This window comes from Vanellus vanellus (assembly GCF_965231255.1).
Source record: "Vanellus vanellus genome assembly, chromosome: 19".
NCBI lineage: Eukaryota > Metazoa > Chordata > Aves > Charadriiformes > Charadriidae > Vanellus > Vanellus vanellus.
In genome coordinates, this window is record NC_138924.1 from 3,572,704 (window position 1) to 3,597,481 (window position 24,778).

General features: G+C 52.2%; 1 protein-coding gene across 1 annotated transcript in view; it reads right to left on the reverse strand.

The window, feature by feature from the left end:
- Positions 1–7,744: 7,744 nt before the first annotated feature.
- Positions 7,745–24,778, reverse strand: part of GTF2IRD1 (GTF2I repeat domain containing 1) — a gene marked incomplete at its 5' end in the record, with an annotated part of 52,316 nt that continues 35,282 nt past the window's right edge. Inside the window, 9 exons of the mRNA XM_082492962.1 lie at positions 7,745–7,949; positions 8,702–8,838; positions 9,737–9,774; positions 10,299–10,491; positions 12,410–12,487; positions 15,887–15,934; positions 21,273–21,301; positions 22,088–22,271; positions 24,165–24,248. Of these exons, the coding sequence (XP_082349088.1) occupies positions 7,875–7,949; positions 8,702–8,838; positions 9,737–9,774; positions 10,299–10,491; positions 12,410–12,487; positions 15,887–15,934; positions 21,273–21,301; positions 22,088–22,271; positions 24,165–24,248 (866 nt within the window). The 3' untranslated portion in view covers positions 7,745–7,874. The remainder of the gene's footprint in view (positions 7,950–8,701; positions 8,839–9,736; positions 9,775–10,298; positions 10,492–12,409; positions 12,488–15,886; positions 15,935–21,272; positions 21,302–22,087; positions 22,272–24,164; positions 24,249–24,778) is intronic.

Below are 24,778 nucleotides of genomic sequence, written 5' to 3' on the forward strand. Positions count from 1 at the left end.
AGACACTGCTGCATCACCTCCTGCTTCCCAAATTTTCCTCCCAGCCATACCAGGCGGGCACGGAGCGTTTCTAAGAGGAAAGCCGAGAAGGTTGTGGACACGATGGCAGAGCGGGAGAGGTGCCAGCACCCCGCCGCCCGCTCCCAGCGCCGCTCCAGCCCAGCGCCGGCTGTGGCCCGGCACTCACTGCCGACAGTCTCCGGCCGCAGAAGGGACAAAGTGAGCAAACGCAAACCCCGACAGCTCAGACCTAGTGCGGGCGCGCTGCAAATTAATTCAGCTCCAAAACAAAGATTCCCAAGTAGCACAGAAGGCAGCAGAGCGCTTGTGACTCCTACGTTCAGCCGATCCCTCAAATACACCTAAATTATATTTTTGCTGATAGGAAGAAGTTAGATCGGGAGTTTGCCAGTGCTGCTTTATCATCCAAGAGAGGGTTTTCAGGGTATTTTGTTTTGGTTTGGCTTTTTCTCCCCCCCTTGCCATGCTCCTCACCAAGAACTCTTTGCCCGCCTAATTCCAGAGATCAATCCGCTGGCAAACAGACCAGTGATTTGGGCAGCTCAGGGTTTGACACAAACACCCACAACGCCCGAGGCTGAACAGGGATTCTTGTTTGCAATTAAAGACGACAGACCTTTCTACTCAACCTGCGCTTCTAGAAGAAGGGAGTTTGAGAGCATTTTTGCTTTACAGAACAATTTCGTTGGCAGCTGAACTGAAAAAAAAAAAAAGTATTTATACAAAAGTCAAAAAAATCCCAACAAAACCAACAAACCATTTAGGGACTGGCCTGCGTTCAGTTTACGGTTCCAGTCTGATTTTCCTAGACACTGTCCATCCCTTCCCCTCGCGTAGTCCCACCTGTACGAGCTGGGGAGGGGCGGCCAGGGACCACGTGGGGGGGTGGCCGGGGACCACGGTGGGGACCATCTTGCAGGGTTAGGAGCCCTTCCGCAGGGCTGCTGGCAACCTGCCTGCCGCCTGGATCTACTCGCCTCCCTGGGGCACAGCACAACTTCTCCCAAGGGGCCAAAAGCCACCTGAGAGTGGTGGTGAAGGAGTTTAAAACTGGGCCGCGGGGAGCAGCCCAGCGGTCCGAGCAGGGAGCCCGGGACGGGGGAGCGCTCTGCCCTCGTCTTCTTGGTGGCAAGGAGGCAAAGCCAGGCGCAGTTTTCCTCACCCGCAGAGCTGGGCATTTTTTGTGCAAACTCACCGTTCAGCATTCCTCACCGAGGGAGAGCGTGTTCGTCTGCATCCATCACCGTCCTTCCCGCTCCCGGAGGTGCCCGGCAGTGCTGGCGTGAGCAGTGTGGCAGCACTCCACGCAGGAGGTTTCTCGCCCATCAGTGCCGTCCTCCGCAGAGGCCTCCCAAGGCAAACACCCGGCCATCTTATTTATTTTTGGCTGAACACAGGCGGCTGTCACTATCACTTATATGCTCACAGATCTATTAGCGCTTCTAAACGTAATCAGCCTATTGCATCCTTATCTCCAATCATTCTGCACTCCGGTCTATTGACATTTGGGCACGAAGAAGAGGGTCTTTTTTTTTGTCCCGGTTGCAAGAGAAGACAGATTTACTGATGCAGACAGCAGCAGCATAACCAGCAGCTTTAAATGAGCCATTCACGTCAGCGGAGCAACTGCGAGGAAGAGGTGCACCTCTTTCCTAAGGATTTTGTAATCCTTTCTAAGACCTTGAGCCGGCAGTCAGCTCTCCACAGACCGGTACCAGCACTGCCAGGGTCTATCCTAAAGCTGGAGGTTTCCAAGCTGTCAAACCAATGTACTGTCTTTGTGGCGAAGAAGAAATCCTGTGCCACCACATGGCAGAGCAGCGATGGTGCTGCACCCGGCGCTGGTGGCCGTGTTCTTAGTTCTCCTCATCTGTTTAGAAATCTGTTGTGTTGGTTCAGTCAGAGAAACAGGGAAAGTGTTTCAGAGAGAGCTTTGAAGCAGGACAGGAGAGATCGCCGTCACAGGCCACTCGGCTGCAAACACTTCTAAGGGTTTTCCCAGGATGGGTGATGCCCCGGGCGCAGCAGCACCTCGCTGGACTGCACCCAGCCTCACCTCTCTGCAGGCACCAGAAGCAATTTCTTGGTGTTCACATAACATCAGACCCAAGAGAACAAGCCCAGTCGGTCCAAACCAGCTCAGGCATCTCGGCTTGGGTTCAGCAGGACCAACACCAAACCAGAGCCAAGAGGCACAACCAAAGGCGTCCTCCTTGCTTTCCCCAGCACGGGTCACCTGTGACCCTGCCAGCTCTTCCAAACCCCAGGACCAGAATTACTGGGCAGATCTGCACATACTTTTAGAGCTGTGTGTCCAGAGGACCAAGAAGAGGAGCAGGAAGCCTCCATGAAACGTGCCTCCCTACGCAGAGCGAGCCCCGGGTTACAGAGGCGCAGTCGTGCTTGCTCAGGCTGCAGGGCTGGGGGACACCAGTGTGGTTGTGCACAGGCAGCCCGAGAAGGCAACAGGACAAGCACAGGCAACGCTTTCCCGAGTGCTCACCCAGACCTCAGCTATTTTGGGGAGGTTCCTACACCCTCTGTGGCTTGCCAGCTTGGTAGCCCTCAACAGATCTTGCTTCCAAGTTACTTCTCCGGCATCTCCTTGAGCCCACACAACCTTTCCGTGGCATCCTTTGGCACAGAGTTGCACAGATGCCTCCCTGATCCTTGATGGACCATTCCCAGTACCCTTCCCTGCCTCCCTTTTCCCTTAAAAATCTCCTGAGCAGGTCCTTCTCAGGGAGGTATTAATGTGCAGGTTAATGAGGAACCTCATTACGCTCCTGTGACCACACAGCTGCTACCGGGGGAGACGTCCATCAGTCTTCTCTGCCACCATTTGCCATCGGTAGAACATGGCAAAGCAGCAGAGCTGTCTCCTCCCCGAGCATGCCAACGGCAGCGCACATGCCATGGACCTGTGTCTCCAAATCCCGGCAGGCAGCGAGGAAATCCCAGCGCCTGCCGTGAGGGCTATGAGGCCGTTTCAGTAAGACGAATGGTCTTGCTGGGGATGTGGCCCGTCCCTTCTAGGAGTGCCCATTTCATAATCTTATCAGGGAAAGAGTGAATAAATAACTTTAATGCTGGCTCCCAGAGAAACATCACCCCTCAAAAAACCCCACCATGAAAAGACGTTAATCTCCACATGAGAGCGCACCACTTCAGTTCAGCTACATCAATCTGCCTTTATACCCCACGGACCCATTAATCTGAGTCTGAGACAGCTGCTTCATACAGTCATTTAACAGAAGACTTAGACACTCCACTGGCAGCATCCTCATGAAGTACAGCACCGCAGTGCCATCACCCCGATTGACCCCGGAGCCACCAGTGTCACCGCCGCCCACCAGCTCTCCCGTCCAGCAGCACAGGGACATCAGTGGCGTTTCTTTGTCTGGATAAGGTAATCCTAATCAATAGGATTGATTAGGCTAAGAGAGGTGGGGGTGTTCAGCCTGGAGAAGAGAAGGCTCTGGAGAGACCTTAGAGCTCCTTCCAGTACCTAAAGGGGCCCTACAGGAGAGCTGGGGAGGGACTTTTTACAAGGGCATGTAGTAATAGGATGAGGGGGAGTGACTTCAAACTGGAAGAAGGGAGGTTTAGATTAAATATTAGGAAGAAATTTTTCCCTGTGAGGGTGGTGAGCCCTCAGCCACAGCCAAGAAGCTGTGGCTGCCCCATCCCTGGAGGTGTTCAAGGCCAGGCTGGACGGGGCTTGGAGCAACCTGGGCTGGTGGGAAGTGTCCCTGCCCAGGGCAGGGGGGTGGAACGAGATGATCTTTAGGGTCCTTTCCATCCTAAACCATTCTATAATTCTATGATTACCAGTTTAAGATGAATGGTGTTTGAACCATTAACTGGAGAAAATAACCCAAGAGATGGCAAAGCACAAGTTGTATGTTATATACAAGTTATAGTGGAGAGATAGAGATATATATACAAGATTTATATCTATCTATCTATATCTCTATAAGTTATATGGGGGAAGGAAAGCTGCAGCTGAAGGTCCCACAACTTGCAGACACAAGAAATAAATAGAAGTCACTGTGCTGTCAAGCGGTTGCCACCCCTGGGAAGGCTCCGGAGAAAGCCTGCGGAAACCTGTGCCTGCTTCTCACTGGGACCACAGGTATTTTGGTATGGAAAAGCATCCACCGGGCTGTCTTCCCCCGTGCATCCTCCTGGACACAGGCACCCAGTGGGCCTTAAACCCCGGTACAGCCAGACGGGCACACGGGGTTTGACCTGCAGGAAAGCGCTGAGCCCCGTCCGGAGCCGCCCAGGAGCTCCAGGGGCAGCCAAACCTTGGCACCACCGGGCCAGAGCCCCCCAGGACACCCCAGCCCCCGGTACGTTAGCTTTAGCCGTCGATAAGCAGCATGCTACAAGCTGCGCAGGCTACAAAGGACTGCAGGTAATGTCCACGTCAGCCACAGTGCGGCACGTCCCACTGGAAGGGGGTCGTTTCTGCGGGGAGAGGTGGGGTGTAACGACCGCTGGAAACCAGCCTGAAACTTGGTCGTATCTCAAATCGAGTCTTCCTTTGCCATCAGCTGAACTCTTCAAAAATACAAATACCACCCAAAGAAGGAAGCAAGACCTCGCGCGTGGCTGCTTTAGCAGTTTCCCAGCCTTGCCGTAGCATCAGGGGAAGGAGGTTTCCGCCGGTGCCCAGCCGGTGCGTCGCGCTGCAGCCCTCAACCCGCGACTGCCCCGAAAGGGTTTGCAAAATGTTTCCTTCGCAAACGCATTCGGGCTTCTGAATAAAAGCCCAGATGCTGTTTATGCTGTTCTCTAGCATCTCGGTGCACTATATTTTTTAAAAATGATTTGAATCAAAGCTCTCATTCTTTAATTAAACTTCATTTAGCTGCCATCTGCCTGGGATCAAAATGGCTTCATGTTTTGCAACTCTTAATGAGGATTGTTATTGGATTTGTAAACACATAAACAAGAAAAAAAAAAACACCAAAGTCTTTGAAAAGTAATAAATGAGAAACATGGCTCAAGTGTTAAGATCTGCATCTTCACTTGTCTAATTGTAATGGAGCGAATCCCATTCAGCAGATAATCACGTTATACACAAAACCCGGGTATAAAAATACCCTGCAACTGCAGGATCAAGATTAGGGAAGCTGCGAGAATTACAGCTGAGAGAAAACAGTAATAAAGCCATATCTGTCATTTTTCCAAAGTGGGAAGGGTCAGTGCTCCTGGGTCACAAGCGAACACCGGCACCGAGGGCAGCAGTTTCCCACCCCGGCCACGGAAAATGAAAAGTGGATGTTGTGGCCCTGACGCTCCCCGAAATTACAGTGGGAATTACTGCTATTCACTCCCCAAAATATATCTGTTACCAGAACCCAGCAGCCCCAAACCCCCGCCTGGGGCTACTGGTGGTGCCAGGCAGCCACGGAGCCCATCAGGGCACGAGCTGCCCTGCACCGCGCGGGGTCTGGGGGCGCACAGACCTCCCAGTAACTGATCCAGAAACTTGGGGAAGAAAACCGGAGCCCAGAGCTTTGGCTCAGCCCGTGCCGTCGCGGCACAGCCAGCCTTCCCCTGCCCCGTTTTGCTAAGCGGGCTGCGAGCCGGCGATGCCGGCGGCGCGAGAGGGAAAAGGCAGAGCGGGACAACAGCCCCACGCTACCTCCTTGCTCAGCTTCCATTCCCACCCCCCTCCATTTACAGCCTTTACGATTGCATTCGGCTTGCTGAACTAAATCATTCGTCCCCAGCGTAGCTCCCATGCCCTAATTTAAACTCCACTGCCTGCGTTCACCCCTGCCTTTCAGCCGCAGTAATTAGGGCCCCGCGCAGGGCGCAGCGCTCCAGACCTACACCCAGCGCGCAGCCTCCCCCCCGCCGCCGGCGCCTTCGCAGGGTGCCGGGACCACCAGCAGACCCGGGGCAGCCTCAAACATCTCCACTCATTACCGAACCGCGCCACTGCCTTCGGTGCTACGGCATCAGACCTTTCTTTTTTTTTTTTTAAACAGGGAAAAAAAAAAAGGAAAAGTCAAAATATAATGAGTGTGCCCTCTTCGGAGGCATCTACTCGGTGGGGTTTGATCTGTGAATAAGCCCCTTTCAGACATTTTGGAAGAGAAAATTGTATTTTTACCTCGGAATCGTGTTTCTTTGTTTCCTAATTGGAGATGCCACAGGTTTGAGCATCAGGCAGAAACATGAAAGACTTCAGATTTTGATGCCAACTGCTCAGATGTCAAACTGTATCTCTAATTGGGGTCACTGATACAGATCTTTGCCCTTCTTTTGGCTGCTGTCTTTGTGCCGTCTCCTACATTTGTTTGGGCTTTTATTAACTCATGTGATCATTTGCATCTAACTCCACAGCAAATGCAAGTCCAGAGCCAGAAGCTAAAACTGCAGCGGCCTTGAAACACTTCTACCTGCCATCAAAACCCTCCGGTGGCCTGAAAAGACCAAGATTTGAGCGGACCGAAATCCCATAAAACAAATAAAGCGGCGCATTACACTGGGAAAAGCTGTCACGAGCGACTTTGATCCTGCGTCTGCTACCATCCGCCCTCCAGCAGAGCGCGGCCGCTGCTCTCAGGGCAGGTTCGCTCGGTGAAAAGGCTGTGACCCTCCTGCAGCCCGGAGGGATGCCCGGCAATGACCACCCTACGGTGACACCGCGCGTTGCTGCTTGGGACGACAGCAAAGCCACAAGCCCCAGGGCATCTCGCTTCGCCGGTGGCTCGTGCTGGGCTGCCTTTACCTACAGACAAGCCGGGATGTTTCTTCTCTTTGGCTTCTCACGCCGCCCTCACGCCGGCATTAGCTCCCACCACGTCTCGCCCGTGCGCGGCTCTCAGCAGACACAAAGCACAAGTTAAATCCGCGCGGTGGTTAGTAACTGTTCGGCGCCTTTAGGTTCTGCTGCCAAACTCCACCAGTGGAACAGAAGTAAAATTGCAGGAATTTCAAAGAACATCCCTCAATTTACAGGGTTGCTTCTTATACGGGGCAAAGCAGCCCAGGGCTCCCCTGGACGCTCTCAGCAACGCCACTCGCAGCTCCTGGTCCAGCATTATGGAACCTGTGGAGCATCAGCGGGATCAGCCTGTACTTACTGTGGGAGCTTCTCCCCCCGGAAGGCATCGAAGCCTCTTAGAAAATCATAAATAGTGAAGACTTTTGCCAAATGAAAAGCTTTTCCTGGTTCAGAAGCCGGTTAAATGCACACAACCGAAATTGCTTTTGTGCCTTTCCAAGTCTGGAGCGGCAGGAGGGTGGACACGAGAGGGCCTGGAGGGGTCTCGCTCCTTGGGGAGCCCGAAACCACCTCCCCACTTAATCCAAACCTGTTCCTGCTCCAGAGCAAACGGGACTCGAGGGTGCCGGTCTCTGATGCTCGTAAGGACTGGTTCCCTCATCTGTCACAGCGCTGCAGTTTGGTACCACTGCTCCTGCAGCTCTGCAGGTGAATTTTTACACCTTTGATCTAAATTGAAGACATCAGTGGCAAACGAAGCATTAAAACGTGTCAGACCTCTTGGCTTCAAGCGCTGGGGACACTAAGGATTTTCTTGAGCGGCCAAAGCATGACAAGGTCTGTCCGGGGGTGGCCCTCCTGCGCTTACTCCTACCTACAAATGCTATTTATCAATAATATACGTAATAAAATAAGTACTTTTAAGAGCAAGGCAACACTTTTTATTTTTATTTAAAAAGGCCTTGATGGCAGGAATATAGTGTAAAAATCATTGGAAAAACTAAAAGGCATTGATACATATTGGAATATACACTTTTTACATAAATTACATTTATTTATTTATTTATTTATTCTTTCATTTGAGGTTCTTATTCGGTATTGAGGTCTAATAGTTAATAGGTCCTGGGATCTGGACGTTTAGACCACCATAGTCTAACATGTACATGTTCATGGGCCATTGCTGAAAGAGAGGGAGAGAAAAAGAAGGCAAAAGTCTCTGTTAGGACACAACACAAAACCATGCATACATCAAATCTCTGACATGTTCCGACAAGGGCTGTTGCTCCCACTTTCCAAATAAGATAAAAGAACCAACCCCAAACCAAAACACCACTGGCAAACCTGACCAAAAAACCTTCTAAGTTTAAATTTCTGTTGTGCTGGTTTTTATAAATTATTTTTTAAAAGCATTTGGTATGATCCACAACCGAAGCCAAGCCCTGAGGGAGCGCAGTTGGACACATCTCCCTGATTTCGTTTCCTATTTTCGCAGTTTTGCTGCATGCCGGAGCTCTGCATTGCTCTTGGGACGGAGCCGGAGTGACGCTCCTGGTGCAGCTCAGACCACGGGGGGACTGCCGAGTCCTGCCGAGCCCAGTGGGGTCGGGGGATTTGCTCGAGCCCATCTCACGTGCGGCTCCCGCCAACACTGAGCATCGCCCCGAGGCACTCGGCAGGATTGATGCAGGAGAGCGCTGAGGGGCAGCGGGAACTTTGCTCCGCTGACCCCCTCCCCCAACAAAGCCGGCAGGAAAAGGGAGTCCCAAAACTGCGTCCCCTCCTTCGCCAAACCTGCTTGTGCCATTTTATGTCACACTTTATAGTGTTTGTCAGGCGGAGGGACGTGGTGACGGTTCAAGGAGAGCAGAGAGCAGCATCCTGAAGCGGAAAGATAGGTAGGCAGTAACCCCCCTAATATTTGGAAGGCTTTACCACAAGTGAGATCTGATTTGTTGATGATGTAGACTCCATATTGGAAGAGGAGGAAGAGGAAGATGAGGAAGAGGAAGATACCGAGTTCCCTTCGGAGATCCTCTTCCGCTTCCGTTTGGGAACGCTGGTGTCTTTCTCTGCAGGGAGAGAGGGAAAGCATGAGGTGTCCGAGCCCTGCCGCTGGGCCAACCCGCCGCTCCAACCTCTCCTCCAGCTGAGCATCCCCCCGCGGAGATCCACTGTGCCACCGCTGGTGACACGGGCTTGGCCTCCAAGGACCTGGCGCAGAGCTGCCAGCTTTCCTCGGGCAGTGGTGAAGAAAATCCCCCAAATAAATGAACACCAAACTCCAGCACTTACGGAGCCTGACATCCCACAGACTTGTGTCCGTGCTGGATGCTTTGGGGCTGTGAAGGTGCCAGCTGTGATGACAATATGTCCATATATATCTTTCTGCATATATGATATACCCATATATATCTGCATATATAAAGTTTCTCGTGCATCTCCTTTTACATCAGGTTGCAGGGATGCTCTTGCTTGCCAGATCTCTCTCTACCTAGCCACCTATTTTCATAAATCTAATAGGTTCCTAATTATCTCTGGGGCTGCTAATTCTGACACATTTGATTAAAACTGGCTGAGATTTATTGGGGAGGATGGGACAGAGAAACACATTTGCAGTGATGACAGAAACCTTGTTCCTTAGAAGCTCAACTGCTAAACGATGGCCCAAATTAAAGGCTTTAACCAGTGAATAAATTGCTCATGGTGAGTAAATTGCTAATGGGAAAGGGATAATCAAATCCTCCAGAATATGCTGAAAGTTTGAGTTTAAGCCCGGTCTGTCCCTAGCTCACAGAAGTGCAGTTGTCTGAGAGGATGGTTTGCTCCTGAACAGACACTGAGCCTGACTTTTCTTTTTCTAGGTAGGATCTTCTCCCCAGCCTCCCCCTGTCCCCATCCATTTTACCCATGTATTCTCTCTGCCACAGGGCAGGGAAAACCATGATTATTTCTTAGCCCTCCGCTTACCTGTTTGTTTGGCCTCAGTGCAGATTTCGGCAAATGGCCTGTGTAAGAGACAAGGGGGTGAGAGCAGGCGGACGCTGTCATTTCTCCCCTATGCTCCTGTCCACACCGGCACGCAGCCCAGACCCTGACCCCGACCCCGAGCTGCCTCCTCCAACACCCTGCTGCGTGGGCATGGGACATGGAGCCTCCCCACTGCTCCCCGGAGGGAAGCAACCCGAAATTACTCAGCCGGGTCTCTGAGCTGTCCTGTTATCTGCCCCTGCGCCATGCTCCTTCCCAGCATCATCATCTCAAATGGTACAATAAAGAGGGGATAAAACATCTCTGCTAACGCTTCCCTGTGCCCACCCGTGGCCGAGTGCATCCCTGCGGCACAGGACAGTGGATGCTGGGGATGGAGCGGGTCCTCCATGGGTATGCGGTGGCATAGCCCCACTCTGGTAGCCCTGTGGTGACTTACCCCACTTGCGGCTGGAGAAACAAGGGCAACGCTTAAGCGTCAATTAATTTCTGTTGTTAATGAACAGAAACCTTCCCCAGTCATAGAGCTGGGGGAACTTACTGGAGCTGGTTTATAATCACCATCCGGATGCTCTCCCGTGCCTTCAGGATCTTCTCCAGCCGATGGATGTCGTAGGTATTGGGGTTTCTGAAAGGGATATCGTCCGGCAACCCGGTAACCTCCACAGCGTCAGGACTGTCCCTGATGAGTTTATAGGGCACCATGACGGGCCGGTTCAAGCCCAGAGCCTCTCCTGTAACGGCAGAGCAGAGGACAACACACCGGCTTTACCCCACAGGGCTCCAGATCCAACCTACCGAAGGACCAAGAGTCCTGGGAGGACTTTGGGCAGCCATGGCTGCTGTGATGCCCAACCTTTGCTGCAGCCACGTCCCACCCCGCCGGTTCACGTCTGCCAGCCCGGTTTATTGCCTGCTCTGTTAGTCTCCATTTAGCATCCTGCCAGGAATCTCAGGGGAGGGCTATTTTACAGGACCAGCACTTGCAGATCCAGCTCTGCTCCATGCAGAGGACTCCTATAGCACCAGCCGGTGGCTGGGCCAGCAGCAGCAGCGTGGGAGACAGCCCAGGAGAGGGGAAAACTGGGAGAGATTTGCCCATCTCCTCTTGCCTCCAGCTGTCTGCAGGCTTGGGGGTCACTGCAGTAGGGATCACATCCATCACTCATCGTCACATTGCTCCTGCCCATTTTTTGCACCACTGTATCTCTTTGGCCTCCACAACACCCTACGGCAGCGAAATACCGTGATTTCATTCCTTGCCGCATTAAAAGCACTTCCTTCTGCACGATTTAAACCTGCTGCCCATCTCTCCGAGTACCCTTTTCGTTCCTGCACCAGGGGGAGCAGTGAACGTCCCTCTCCTGTGCCGGTCCTGACTGCAAGAGCTCGCTCTTGCCTCCTGTCGCTGCAGCCTCCAAACCTGGAGCTGTGAGCCGCCCCGCAGGCACATTCCTGGCTTTCCTTGCAGGGGGTTTGTCCCTGCAGCCCACCTGGCATCTTGTGCTCCATAAACTATGCCTGGACCATGGGAACCAGGGGATCTGCTGTAGGCTCAGCCCCGCCATGGGCCAAGTGCTGCTGAGCCGGGGTGGATGGGGATGCTCAGAGCATGGTACCAGCTTCTCTAGGGAGCTGCGCCCAACCGCTGGCACCTCCAAGGGGGAAAATCCGCCCCCAAAGCAGCCCATGCTGCGAGCAGCACCCCAAAAAAAAAACGGGTTTGTGGGGGATGAGCAGCCTTGACAAGGGGAAAACAGAGAAAGGAGGGCAATGACATTCCCTGCTGCTTTGCTATCATTTGGGCTATTTTCCTTCTCCTTCAGGCAACGATTCTGGGGAGAAAGATGAGACGCCGCACCAAACAGTGGGGTGCCATCGAGCCGCCGTGGCCCAGCTGCGCAACCCTGGGGTCTCAAGGGTTGCCAAATAACCGGCCAGCACTTACACAAGTCATGCCCCAACAGGGACAGCCACAAGCAGCGGCAGCCTGTACCCACAGGGCTGAGAGGGTGACGCCGCTCGGGACCGTGTGTCCCGCGCCTGGCTCCTACGCTCCCCCCACCCGGCTGCTATTCCTCCTGCGCCTTTTCCCAACGCCGAGTGGAAGGAGGGATTTGTTTGGCAGCACGAGGAGCCTGCAATTGGCATTTTTAGATCTTCTTCAGTCTCCTGACCTCCTTTTCCAGCCAGCTTTTCCCCAGCCGTGCCCCACGCCGGGCTGCGGCTCCAGCCTTGCTCCCAGCCCCGCAGGCAGAGCGGGCAGGGGCTGCCTGCCAGCAGGCTGGCGCAGGGCAGGCACGCTCAGCGCGCACGCCATGGCTCATGCCGGCTCGGGACATGTTAAAAACACATCAAAGGCCGACAGCAGACTGAACAAATCCTGCTCCTCGGCTGCGTTTTTGCATCCTCCCTTCCCTCGCCAAGGAGGAGCTGTCAACAAGAAGGTCACGGTCCCACCTGCCGAGAGCGGGACTCGGGAATGTCCCCGGGGACGGGCTGTAATGGGAAGCAGTGGGACGAAACCTGCGCTGCAGCAGGCTGCTGTGCGCTTGGCCTATAAATAGAGGCCTTCAGTTGAATTAATTTTAACTATGGCTGCTGTCAGCAAAAACAAACCCGCTTGGCGATGCGTGCAGATGGGAGACTCACCGTATTTTTCATTGAAAAGCTCTTTCACTTGCTCTCGGAGAATCACCTTCTCCCCGAGCCTGTTGGCATCGTCCTCATCTGCAAAGCAAAAAAGGACAGGGAATAAAATAGCCCGTTTCTTTCTGAGCCCCTGGAAAACCCATCCCACTGTCACAAAGCACGACGGTGTCTCTGTCCCTCTGCCCCAGCGTGGCGTGGGGACACCTCGGAGGCGGCTGCTCTGCACTTGCACCTCGCGTCGCCTTTTAGAGCCGTGCAAAGTAACTATAAAATGCTGCCAAATCTGCATTTGCCACACGCTGCCACGGCTGAGAGCATTTTACATCCACTTTGCGGTGCTGTAAATGACTGCAAAATATGCAGAGCAACGGAGACTCAGGCCCTCGGTGCCATGAATGCTCCCACAAGTGACATCAAGGAATGAGATAGCACTTTTATAGCTGGGCTCCTAAGTACAGTATTGTTTTATAATATGCCATATAATCAGCTTGGCTTTACTAGCTTTTTTAATTAGCCTCATCGTGCCAAACACTTTCTCCTCCGTTCTCTCATTTCAAACGACGTGCCTATGGCGGTAGATTTTTCCTCCCGGCTACTCAGCATCCTCCGGGGGCTCCAGGAAAAACAACTGGGGTCGGTACCAGCCCCCTTTGATGCTTTTTAACCCCACAGGTATAAAGTACCGATCGAATGAACCTCGTCCGCCTCTCAATGGGGTCACCCCTCCGGCCCCGAGCCAGCTGGGGTGCACAGACCCCAGTGGGGTCTCCTCCTGGAGAGGAGGCATCACCACCACGAGCCTTGCTGCGCCCAAGGCAGGCATTTTCACCCAGGCTGGCACGCCACGGGGTGGAAATCCAGGATGGTTATTTAAAACATCAAGGTGAGCGCTGCAAACCTCAACATGAGGGACCGGAGTATCCTCTGCCCCAGGTCTGCAGCTATTTAATTGGATTTTGAGCAATCACGTGATATTTGACTCTGATTTCGAGCAATCACACCATTTTGATTTTGGTTTTAAGCAATCACGTGGCTTGCAATTTTTGTTTTAAACGCAAGCTGAAAACCTGATGTGAGTCCCTGCCTCCCTGCGTGGGGCCCCAGAGCCCAGCGCTCAGCACCCCCAGCAGAAATCACACGCCTCGGCCATCCTGCTGCTGGGGGTCCTGGGGAGAAGCTGGCACCCTTAAATCTCCACACCCTTCTACTGCAGGGTACGGCCTCCAAAACCTCTTCTTCCCATGGAAAACAATAGTTTTGTCTGAATATAACTAGGGGAAAAAAAAAAAAAAAAGGGAGAAATTTCTGCGAAGGAACCTCTGGGCCAAGTCATGCTTCAAATCCAGAAATGGCAACAAAGCAGCTTGAAAGGGATGGAGCAAAAAATAAACAAAATAGAAGAAAATCAAATAAATGTCACCAAGGAGCTCTGATTTCAAGAACCAAGACCTTGCCTTGCGGTGCCGCTCCCGAGGCCACAGCAGGCCGGCGGAGGCAAAGCCTGCGGGCTCCCTCTGTGACTTCCTTGTCATTGATGCTCAGTTTCTGGGCTGTATATACACACCCGTACGGATGTGTAGATGGTAGCAGACAAAGAAACACCCAAATTAAGTGCTCTCACTCATGTAATTCTGTTGGACTGAAAAACGCAGCAGCTCTTTCCTTTCCGCTCATGCCCCGAGCAACCCGAGCGCAAGAAACAAGATCCCAAGGGGGATGTTCTTCCACCTTGTGGTGGGCAGGACTCCCCAGTTCCCATCCAAGGACTTGAACGCCATGAAAAACCCGGTACTGAGCATGCGTAACAGAGAAGCCAGAGAGGAGGCTCCAGCCGGTGGCACTGCTTCCTGGGAACATGCCCCTTCATCCCCAAGAGGGATCTCCATCTACCTTTGACTTTATCCATTTGGCTTTGGGGAATAATCAACTCAAGGAAGCCACTGGCACCTCTGGAATGTGCTGAGTCCTTCCCATAAAGCAGGTTGATGCATGCTGCTAGGTTCAGCTCAGCGTTATCTTTTTTTTTTTTAATTAAAAAAGGTAGCCAGTTGATTGACTTATTTTTTTCCCAATCCTACTTGCCTGAAGCTAGGACACCTGCACTCCGTAGGCACTCGCATACGAGAGGTCCCATTTTTAAAGCACCATTTGCTCTTTTCCAATAGGACTTGTCAGAGCCTGACATTTCTTTTAGAAACACCAAGTCATATTTAGTAGTTATTAAAAATGGGGTTTAGGTGTCTGCTGTTGGACAACGGGATCTGAAACACTGCCTGTTCTTCTAGTGACTTTAAAAAACCACAACAAAACCAAATCCAAAATATCCCATGGACCAATAATGGTTCTGTCTGGGTTTGCGATGCCACGTGCAGAGCCCCGATCTCAGCGGTGGAGCCGTGGCACGTCCGGGCAGGGTACCTGGCAGAGCCTTCCTCCTCCCCGTGCCCCCGCCAGCATCCCGGGGTGCTGCTCCAGGTCATGCACGTCCTCCCCCCAGCCACCGCACTCGGAGTAACACGCTCCCGTTAGCCAAACCCCCAGCGTGAAGCCTGTTTCATCAGGGAAACAGCCACTGCCCAACACACCCCACCGGGAAAGCAGCTCAGGTCCCTTCGTCAGGCAATCCCGGTTGTGTCCCAGAAACACCCAGCCGGGGTAGGCTGCTTACAGCGCTCAGGATCTGACCCTGAACCTTCAGAGGATAAACACACACCTCTTCCCCCTTCCAGCTTCGCTGGGTGCAATTCAGTTACACCCCTGTGCGAACTGGGAATAAACCCGCTGACGGCTGAGGCTCTCCCACAGTCACTCAGGTTTAAATACAGTTCGAATTAGCTCAACATATGCATGTTTTCAAAGCGGAGCTCCAAGCTTGCGGGAGCAGGCAATTAACAGCTCAACACGCGGCCAGAATCCCAGCTGATGGGCTAAGGCTGGATCTGCTGGAGATACGCCATGCCCTACCATGGATACAGGCAGGAGAGCTCTTCTTTACTCCGGGAAATTAGTATATATGTTAAATCCCCGGAGCCTACACGACTGCACGCCAGCTCTGGCGCAGAGTATGTGTTAAAGCAAAGCAAAAAAAAAAAAAAAAAAAAAAAAAAATCCCAACCCAAGTCCGTGCAAGCTCTCCTTGTGAATGGCAAGTGGATTTTTTTTTAACAAATTAATTGCTTGGACACATGGATGAGCTGAGGATAACGTGGAAGGTTGGTTCGTCTGGAGCAGAACCGGCACAGCTGCCCAAGGACTGCAGCCACAGTGCTTAGAAATGCAGAGAGGATTAATAACAACAATAAAATACTGTTAAACACATTCTGCATAATTCAGTTCTTGGTATCACAGGGAAACAGAGCAGAGAGGAAAAAAAAAATACCTGAAATTTGGGGGTTTAAGACATTTTCATTCCCATATTAAAACGCAAGTGCATTTCTTGTCTGCTACCATCTACGATGCATCAACTGAGCTACGTACCATTCAAGGCAGCGTAGGCTTTTTCCAATGATGTTATCCGTCTAGGGGCTACAGCGCAAGTTAAAAGAAGACAAAAAAAAAAAAAAAAAAAAAAGAGAGAGAAAGAAAAAGAGAGCCATGAGTGCCGCAGCTTGGTTTCTTGGTCACAAACAAAAGCAAAACCCAGGATGACACTGTCCACTGTCCCTAGCAGCTTAAAATTCCTCCGGTCCCAAGGCCCCTTGGCACAGAGATGCTTTCAGTAGCTAAATAACTGCCCGGTGAGCCGGGCGGGCTGGGCTGGGCTCTCCACCACACACCAGGGATCTGGTTTGGGATGTGCTTGAGCCAGTGAGCATCTCCCGAGCTACGCCGCATGCCTGAGCAGCTCGAGGTCCACACGTGCCCAGGGACACGCGGCCGAATCGCAGCGTTTACGGCACGTGCCAAACCCGCAGCGGTTGTGCTGCGCGGCCACGCCGGAGGAGAAAAAAAAAATATCTGAGGTTAAAGCAGATGAAAAGCAAACAGGGAAACTGTGTCAGTTCTGCAGCAACAGGGAGGGAACAGGAGAAAAAGAGATCCCTAAGGAGAGGCTGGTGCTCGCCACCAACTCCGAAGTGACGAGCGATATCAAAAAGAAATGAATTTCCTGGGGAAAAGCAGCAGCGATGGGGGTTAGGGCCAGAATTTCTATGATGGGCAAAAGGAGGAATGAAGCGGCTCATCACACTGAAGCCGGCAGCCATGGGGAGAGCTGGCAGGGGGGACGGGGGCTGTGAGTCGCGGCACCGGGGAGGCGCTTGCTGCCAAATTGCAGCACGCGGCCACCGGCAAACTGGAGGGGATGGGGGGAGAGAGCAGGGGTGCATGTCCAAATTTGCTGAGCGGAGATACGAGCAATTTGAAGTAGCTCAAACTATGCACCAAAGATTTCAAGCAGGCTCAGGAAAGCAGCCACTGCAGCCCTTCAGTTCAGCAGCACCAAAGGAGCAGGGTTTCGGTGCAGACCGGGGCGCTGAGCCGAACCCTGCACCGCCTGGGCTGCAGGTGGACAAATCCTGCCGTAAGGGGCTGGCGGCTGCAGCACGGCCGCTCGCTGCCACGCGGCACGACCCAGCCAGAAGATAAGCCATGCTGCCCATCACCCGGTCCCCTCAATCGCTGGGTGACATCCTGCCCCTGTGGACACCCTGCGGGCAGCACATATGCAATGCAAAGGGGAAGAGACGCAGATGGGTCCCACCGGTGCAGGGAAAGCCAAGCTAGAGTCCAAGCCAAGAGGGGACAAGGTCCTGGCATAGCTCCTGTCAAGGAGAAATGCAGGCAGGAGCACAGGCAGGAGCGCAGGCAGGCAGCGAGGAAGAGAAGCACACAACAGCATCTTTCCAATGGGAATCAGAAACGGTTTAAGAAGGGCAGCACGGCATTGCGTTGGGTTGGCAGCATTTGCAGCGTTTCAGGTGAAGATTTCAAGGTGCTGTTATGAAATCACACTGATTAAGAAAGAGAATTAAAATTTCTTGTCCTGCTAACCCACACGTGCTGCTCAGCTTTAACCAGCATCCCGCCAGGCTCACGGCTGCTGCGCTGCATGACCCGGAGCACATCACTAAGTGCCGGACCACAGCCAGGATGCAGCTGCACCCATCTTGATGGGCACCCTGAAAAAAGGGGGGTTTGGGGTTTCTGAAGGACGTGTCAGGAGGACGTGAGGCTGGTGGGGTTGGGAGGGAGGCAAGAGCAAAGCAAACACGAGGGCTGGGATGAGCTGGACAACGGCGCTGCCTTTCCATCGGCGCAAGGATGCCACGCATGCAGGAAAGGAGACAAAAAAGAGGCAAAGAAAAAGGTGGTTGAAATCGCAGAGGTGCTTAAAACCAGAAGTGGTAGAAACATTAACCAGCTGAACACTAAAAAATAATTCACTCCAGATAACAGGAAAGCAGATCAGAAGGAAAAATAACCCGGCTGCTCCCGTGGGGGTTAAACGTCAGGGCTGGGGAGTGAAGGGAGAGGGGCATGGACCTCAAAAAGCAACCTGGTGATGGAGCTAGATGCACTCTGCTCCCATCACCGCTCCATCAAATGCTTTCCTCTTTTCTTTTTTTCTTGCTAAGAGTTTCCAACGTGAGGCACATCTCATCAAAGTCTTGAGGAGGATTGTGCTCTCGTGATTAAAAAAAAAAAAAAAAAAATATATATATATAAAAAGCATGCCTGGATGTGTGGTTTTTTTAATTAAAGAACACTGCCTGCCCTACTTTATTAATTGGAGTATGGGAAATAATCTATCAGGGTGGTAGAGAGTTTGGGGAATAGGACAGATGGAGCTGGTGTACATTTTCAATCAAAGCACATAAAAATTAACATACAGAAAGATTTTTTGTGTGTGTGCTAGATTACTTATGCTTGATTTTTTTTACTTTTTTTTTTTTTTCAAAGGCTCAAATTAAGCCTGTTTTGTATCTCTGTGCCTCAGGAAAGAAGAAAAGAAAGGATAAGTGCTGTGTTTATAGCACTGGAGCTTCACCCCTGCTCTCCCACTTGTGTTTTAATGCCGAGAGACCGTTCTGCTTTCAAAAAGGGGTTTTGAAGGTCTTTTTTGCAGAGCAGAGACCAGTGGTGGGGAAAAAAGAAATTGGAAAGCAAAAGGAAAATCTCTGGATGCCAGGAGGGTTGTGCACTGGGTCAAAGCCCCCGGGGGCCCACGTGGGTACAGTGATGGCAGAGGCACCGGTGACCTCGAGGCCATTGTCCCACCTTCGAAAGCAGCTGCAAATCCACACTGCAGAAGGCGACTGCAGCCACTGACCTCCTCCGGGAGCTGGGCAGCACCACCGGCTTTATTTTTCCAAAAAACAGCCTCATTCTCCCCCAAAAACCACGTTCTTCTGCAAACAGCATCCCTGCAGGCACGCACCCCCCAGCTGCCTCACCCCCCCACTGCGACACATTAGGGGGGAGATACCGCCTCAACAGAGAAATTACAGATTATCTTGAGCAAAAAGCACGCGAAGCGCTCAGATTATATTGAAATCCTTTTATCTGTTTCTGTCGCACTTAAAAAAACGGGTGTCCCCAAAAGAGAGCAATAAGGAGGGCAGCCCTCCGCGGTCCTGCAGCTATCTGGGATGCTCTTTGCAATGCAGGAGGTGCACAACTTGTTTAAAGCAAATTAAACCCTGGAATTTAACCTAAAGGCAACTCAATTCATTCCAAAGTGATTTTTTAAAAAAAAAAAAAGCTAAATTTCCCTTTTCCCTTAAAACGTGTACTTTTCATGTAATTTTTAGCCAAAATGATCCACAATAACCGTAACTTCCCTTATATTCATACAGTCATCTCCTGGGCTTTCCAGCTTTTAGACGCCTTTGCAATGCCATCCTGCTTGGGAGTAACTATTGCTTTCATTTTAACGCTCCTCTGCGAAATAAGAGTGATTTTCATTGATTTTGTTTTAACGCCAAGCACGCACTTCTGTCGCTGCTCTTCATTTTACATGGCAGGACTTTACTACACAAGACTGAGGTAAAAAGAACACTCTTAAATTTAAATTTTTAATGATCTATGACTAGTTGGCAATCATTAATTTTGTTAAGGCAGATGAAAAGCGATCAAAGCCAAGGCAGCGAACGTACCACTGTGTTGCCACCATCCACTTTGGTGTAATGGGGTGGAAAAGCAGACGCGAGGTTAATTGCTCTGTCAACGGGGATTTTTTGGGGGGCAAAACACAAACAGCTTTTTTTTCTCAAGGAGAGGTTCCAGTGGTAGTCTGACTACTAGAAAATAATTATAAGTCCTGGAATTGTCTCCAAAGATTTAGCAAATATATGAAAGAGTCTATAACAAATTGAGATGTCAAGTAAGAAAAACCCCTCACCCGCGACTGCCCTTATTTAAAACCCCCATGGGAGGAGAGGGTGCGAAGCCCCGAGCCCAGCAGGGATGCCGCGAACTCCTCCCGAGCCTGCTCGGGTACCACAATACACAGAATAAAATGTGTCTTTGGGTTTGTGCTAGCATGGGCTAGCCCATGGCGGGAGCGTTCAGCTGGAGGAGGAAAAAAAAATGTTTTGCATCGAAAAGAAAATCAATTTCCTCTACATCTCTATCTATCAGGCTGCGTTTCCAAGCCAGCTGGCAGGTTGAAGTATTTGCCTTCTGATGTGCTCCTTTGTTAATGGTGTGATTTGTGTCAGATCAGCGTCTCTTAACATAATTATACCGATTACGGCAGAGGAATGGGAAGACAAGATGCGGCTGGAGGAGCGGATACATCCTCGGCTCACTCCGGTGTTACAGCCACGTAATTCCGTGGAAAACCAGAGTTCTGCGAAACTTGCATTTCCCTGAGGGCTTATTTAAGGTCCAGCGGATGCGAGCCCACACCTTGCTGCTTAGGACTGAAAGACAAGAAGTCTAAATCCAAGGTGCACGGCGGTCTTGGGGGACCTCCCCATCGACTTGGCTGGGCCATAAACAAGGATGCAGAGGGCTGACACTCAGACTATGCCCTGGATTGAATTTCTCAGACAGCTCGCCTTCTGCTAGAGCCCTCTCGGGTGTCTAACACCTTTTTGCTGTTCCCAATAAGGGCATATAAATGTTTTTGTCTCTATCATATCTGTCTTCTCTAAATTGTGCCATCCCCATGGAGGCTGGCCAAGGAAATGAGAAGCCATCAATAAAGACGACAACGCTTTTTGCACCCATCTGTGCTCTTCCAACAGTTGTAATTACAGACATTTAAAACCGAGACAGGTTTTTACCCGCGTTTCTGATGGCAGCTCTCTTTCCTGGGCAGCCCAGAAGTGAGAGACAGAGCTACCGCAGCGATGCACGGGGAAGGATGCGGCTCCGGGCTGGTGATTTCTGCAGCTGAGTACGGAGTGCACCCGGGACACCCCGTCCTCCCCTCTCCCCTGGTGTTTCCACACGCGGGATGCCCAAGAGCTGGCGAGGGCTTTCACTGCCACGCTGCTACAGCCCGATGCGGACCCTGTGGTTAATCACCCCCTCACCGTGACCCTCCCACGCCACTGAACCTACCAGCTCATTGCAGCACTTATTTATTTTTAAGAAAACGCTTAAGAAAGCGAGTGCTTTCTTAAATACAGAACGCAGACCCCTGCCCTAGATTAGCTCTTGAAAAATGCTGTCATTTCAAGGCAACAGCAGCAGTACCGATGGGTGATGCTGAGGCCAGCTGTCTCAGTCAGGGGAACTTCAGCCAATGCACCAAACAATAACAAAACCAAAGTGGGCACCCAGGAAAGTGAGGTCAGGGCACCCTTCCTCCAGCTGATAAAATTATTGCTCGCCATCCGCACCTTACAACTCCCTGACCAGCACTAAACACTCGGCCAACGCATTGCTTAGGCAAAAAGGCATCATCACTTACCGGGTTTGGGGATGAGTCCTTGAAAAGGCCTGTAAAAAATAAGGAAAAAAAAGAGATTTAAAATGAAATGCCACTGGGAAGCCAACATGCCTGGACCGAACATCCTCCTGCAGCCCAGGGAGGGTTAGGGATCAGCCGGTCCCTCGCATGCTGTGCTATGACTCATGTGGGACCAGCAGGAGCTCTGCGGGGAGGGGGTCCCTGCGGTCCCTGGGGACACACGCCCTGCTCAGGCAGCACGTGCCATGTTGGTAAGAAGCCAGACAACGTGGCCCAATAACAGGGTGATGAAGCCACTCTTAAAACCTGTTTTTTCCCTGTCTCACGTTACAGTGATAAAGTGTCTTTCTCCTCCTCGCTTGTGGCCCATCACATTTGGCTGCAAAACCTGCAGGACGCCCCGGGAACGGCCAGTGCCTGACACCTCTCGGAGTGCTGCGGGACCCTGAGCACTGCGTTTCACCAGCAGTAAATCCAGCAACGTTTCTCCCGTCTCAAGCCTTCTAGAAAAGGGGCTGGGATTTCTCTGCCTGTGCATCCATCGCATCGAGCACCACGTTTTCTCCCACTGGTGCCTTCCCCACCACCTCCCCAGGCAGCGGACGGGAGGAAAGAGCAGGAGTCTCTATTTTATGGTCTCCTCCTTTCTGTCGAACCACAAGCTGCCAACTTAATTGTTGCCTTGGGGGCTGGAGGCATTCATAGTATTTACAGCCCTGCTCTGATGGGGCTGGCAGAGCCTGGGGTTCATTTAGGTCAGCTCCCTCCTCTCCCCATCCTGCCCGGCAGGGTGGCTGACACCTCTCGCTACGTACCTCGTCACGGTGAACTTGATTTTATCGGCCACGGCCAATATCCTCTCCAGGTTCTGCGAGCCAAAGGTGCACGGCTTCCTGAAGGGGATCCCGGGGGGCAGCCCCTCTATAATCACCGACCCCGGATTGCTCTTGATCCGCTTGTATGGCACTTGCACGGGGTATTTAATCCCCAAGGCCTCACCTGGGAGAGAAGCGAGCGGTAAGCAAGCAGGACCCCAGGGACACCATTTCTACCACAGATCTGGTGCCATCCCTAGCCCTGCCAAAGGACAGCGCAGCGTGAGCAGGTCGCTCGAGGCACCGTGTCAAGCATTAGGACCCACATTTTCAGGCTGGGAGTGGAAGGGTCCCAAAGCAGCCACGAGCACACAGCAGAGCTGGTGGGGCCAAGGAGAGACATTGTCCTGTATGATGATGCCCATGCGGTGAAAAGCCGCTGTTCTTTGCTTTGGGACATAATTCAACATGTTTGTCGGAGACATGGACAGTGGGGTTGAGTGCACCCTCAGCAAGTTTGCTGATGATGTGTGGCGAGGTAGACACGCTGGAGGGGAGGGATGCCATCCAAAGGGACCTGGACAGGCTGGAGAGGTGGGTCCAAGCCAACCTCATGCAGTTCAACAAGGCCAAGTGTAAGGTCCTACATCTGGATCGGGGCAATCCCCAAGCACAACTCCAGGCTGGGCGGGGAATGACTGGAGAGCAGCCCTGAGGAGAAGGACCTGGGGGCACTGATTGATGAGAAGCTCAACAGGAGCCAGCAATGTGCGATAAACAGCCCAGAAGGCCAACCGTATCCTGGGCTGCATCAGAAGAAGTGTGGCCAGCAGGTCAAGGGAGGGGATTCTGCCCCTCCACTCTTGTGAGACCCCACCTGGAGTACTGTGTCCAGCTCTGGAGCGCCCAATGTAGGAAAGACATGGACCTGTTGGAGCGGGGCCAGAGGAGGGCCATGAGGATGATTCGAGGGCTGGAGCACCTCTGCTGGGAGGACAGGCTGAGAGAGTTGGGGCTGTTCAGCCTGGAGAAGAGAAGGCTCCAGGGAGACCTCAGAGCCCCTTCCAGTGCCTAAAAGGGCTACAGGAGAGCTGGGGAGGGACTGTTTACAAGGGCATGTAGTGATAGGACGGGGGGGAACGGGTTTAAACTGGAAGAGGGCAGGTTCAGATTAAACATTAGGAAGAAATTTTTCCCTGTGAGGGCAGTGAGCCCCTGGCGCAGGTTGCCCAGAGAAGCTGTGGCTGCCCCATCCCTGGAGGTGGTCAAGGCCAGGTTGGACGGGGCTTGGAGCAACCTGGGCTGGGGGGAGGGGTCCCTGCCCAGGGCAGTGGGGTGGAACGAGATGATCTTCAAGGTCCCTTCCAACCTAAACCATTCTATGATTCTATAATTATTTGGAGATAACTCCATAGGCACTTTCCCTTTTTGAGGTCTGGCTGCAGGACCAAGACTACACATTTTCTTGCGAGTAATTGCTCTTGCGGGTACCTGGGAAGCTGCACAAGTCTTACCCCTGCCTAGAAAACGGGGATAGCGGCATTTCCCTGCCTTGCTTGATAAAGCACAGGGGCCAGGGCAGGGAGGCCGTGGGAGTGCCCTGCAGAGCCCGGGTGGGTGCCCTGGGGACAAGAGGAGCAGCATCTACTCGTTCCCCAAAACTCCTGCGAGTGCTCGCTACGGCCTCTCCTTAATCCCTTTCCAACCTCCCGCCACCCCCAGCGCTCCCACAGCTCTGCAATTCGCCGCTAATGAATTTACCATCGTTGTTCTTCACGGAGAGGGGGGTTAAAAGAAAAACCAAACCGTGTCCAGGGAGAGCAGGCAGCGGGAAGGGCTGCGACACACTCCTCATCACGGGCTCCCCCGTGCTGCACGGGAGCTGCCTACGCAGCAAAGAGCACCGATTCCCAGACCCACCGTTCCCTCCCCGGCCCCGGGAGGTGCCAGCCGCTCATGGGGGAGGCAAGAGAAAGCACCTGGCAAGGAGGAATTGGGAGGAAAGGGGAGGGATAGGGAGCAAAAAAATCAGGAGGCATAAGGGGGAATAAAACTGACTCCCACCCAGATTTCTCACCGTATTTCTTATTGAACAGGTCCTGGACTTGTTCCCGCAGCGTGTTAGCGATGTCTATTCTGGAAAGCCTGGCATCATAATTTTCTGTAAAATAAAGAAACAATTATGGACTTCTGCTGGTAAATTAAAAGGCACTCTGTGACTTTTAAGTAATGCCATTTTCTAATTATAGGAAAGTCCTTATCTTGCAATTAGCTAATCTCTGGAGTGGCCCATTCAAAGTCCTTAAAAATAATCTAAACAGAAATATGTTTTTTTTTTTCCCCCGCCTGTTTGCTAAGAATAAAAGCCGCATGAAATCGAAGATTCAGTTGCAATAATTACCGGCGTTAAAATAAAACGCACTCCAAAACCTCTCTGAAAAGCCAAAGCCTTTGAAAAGGCTCCGTCCCTCTCTGCAAACCCTTGCAGGCCCCTGTGGCCCGAGGTAAAGGGATGCTCAAGCAGGGCAGCGCTCGCCTCCCCAGCCCCCGGGCTGCTCTCCATCGCTCCCTTCCCTGATGGAGCCACTGTGCTGGCTGTGTGCTGGATGTGAGCAGTGTTTATACAACCATCACCCAGGTGGAAAAAGCCCCAGAAAAGGCAAACTCCGAGGCTTGCAAGACTTAATTATG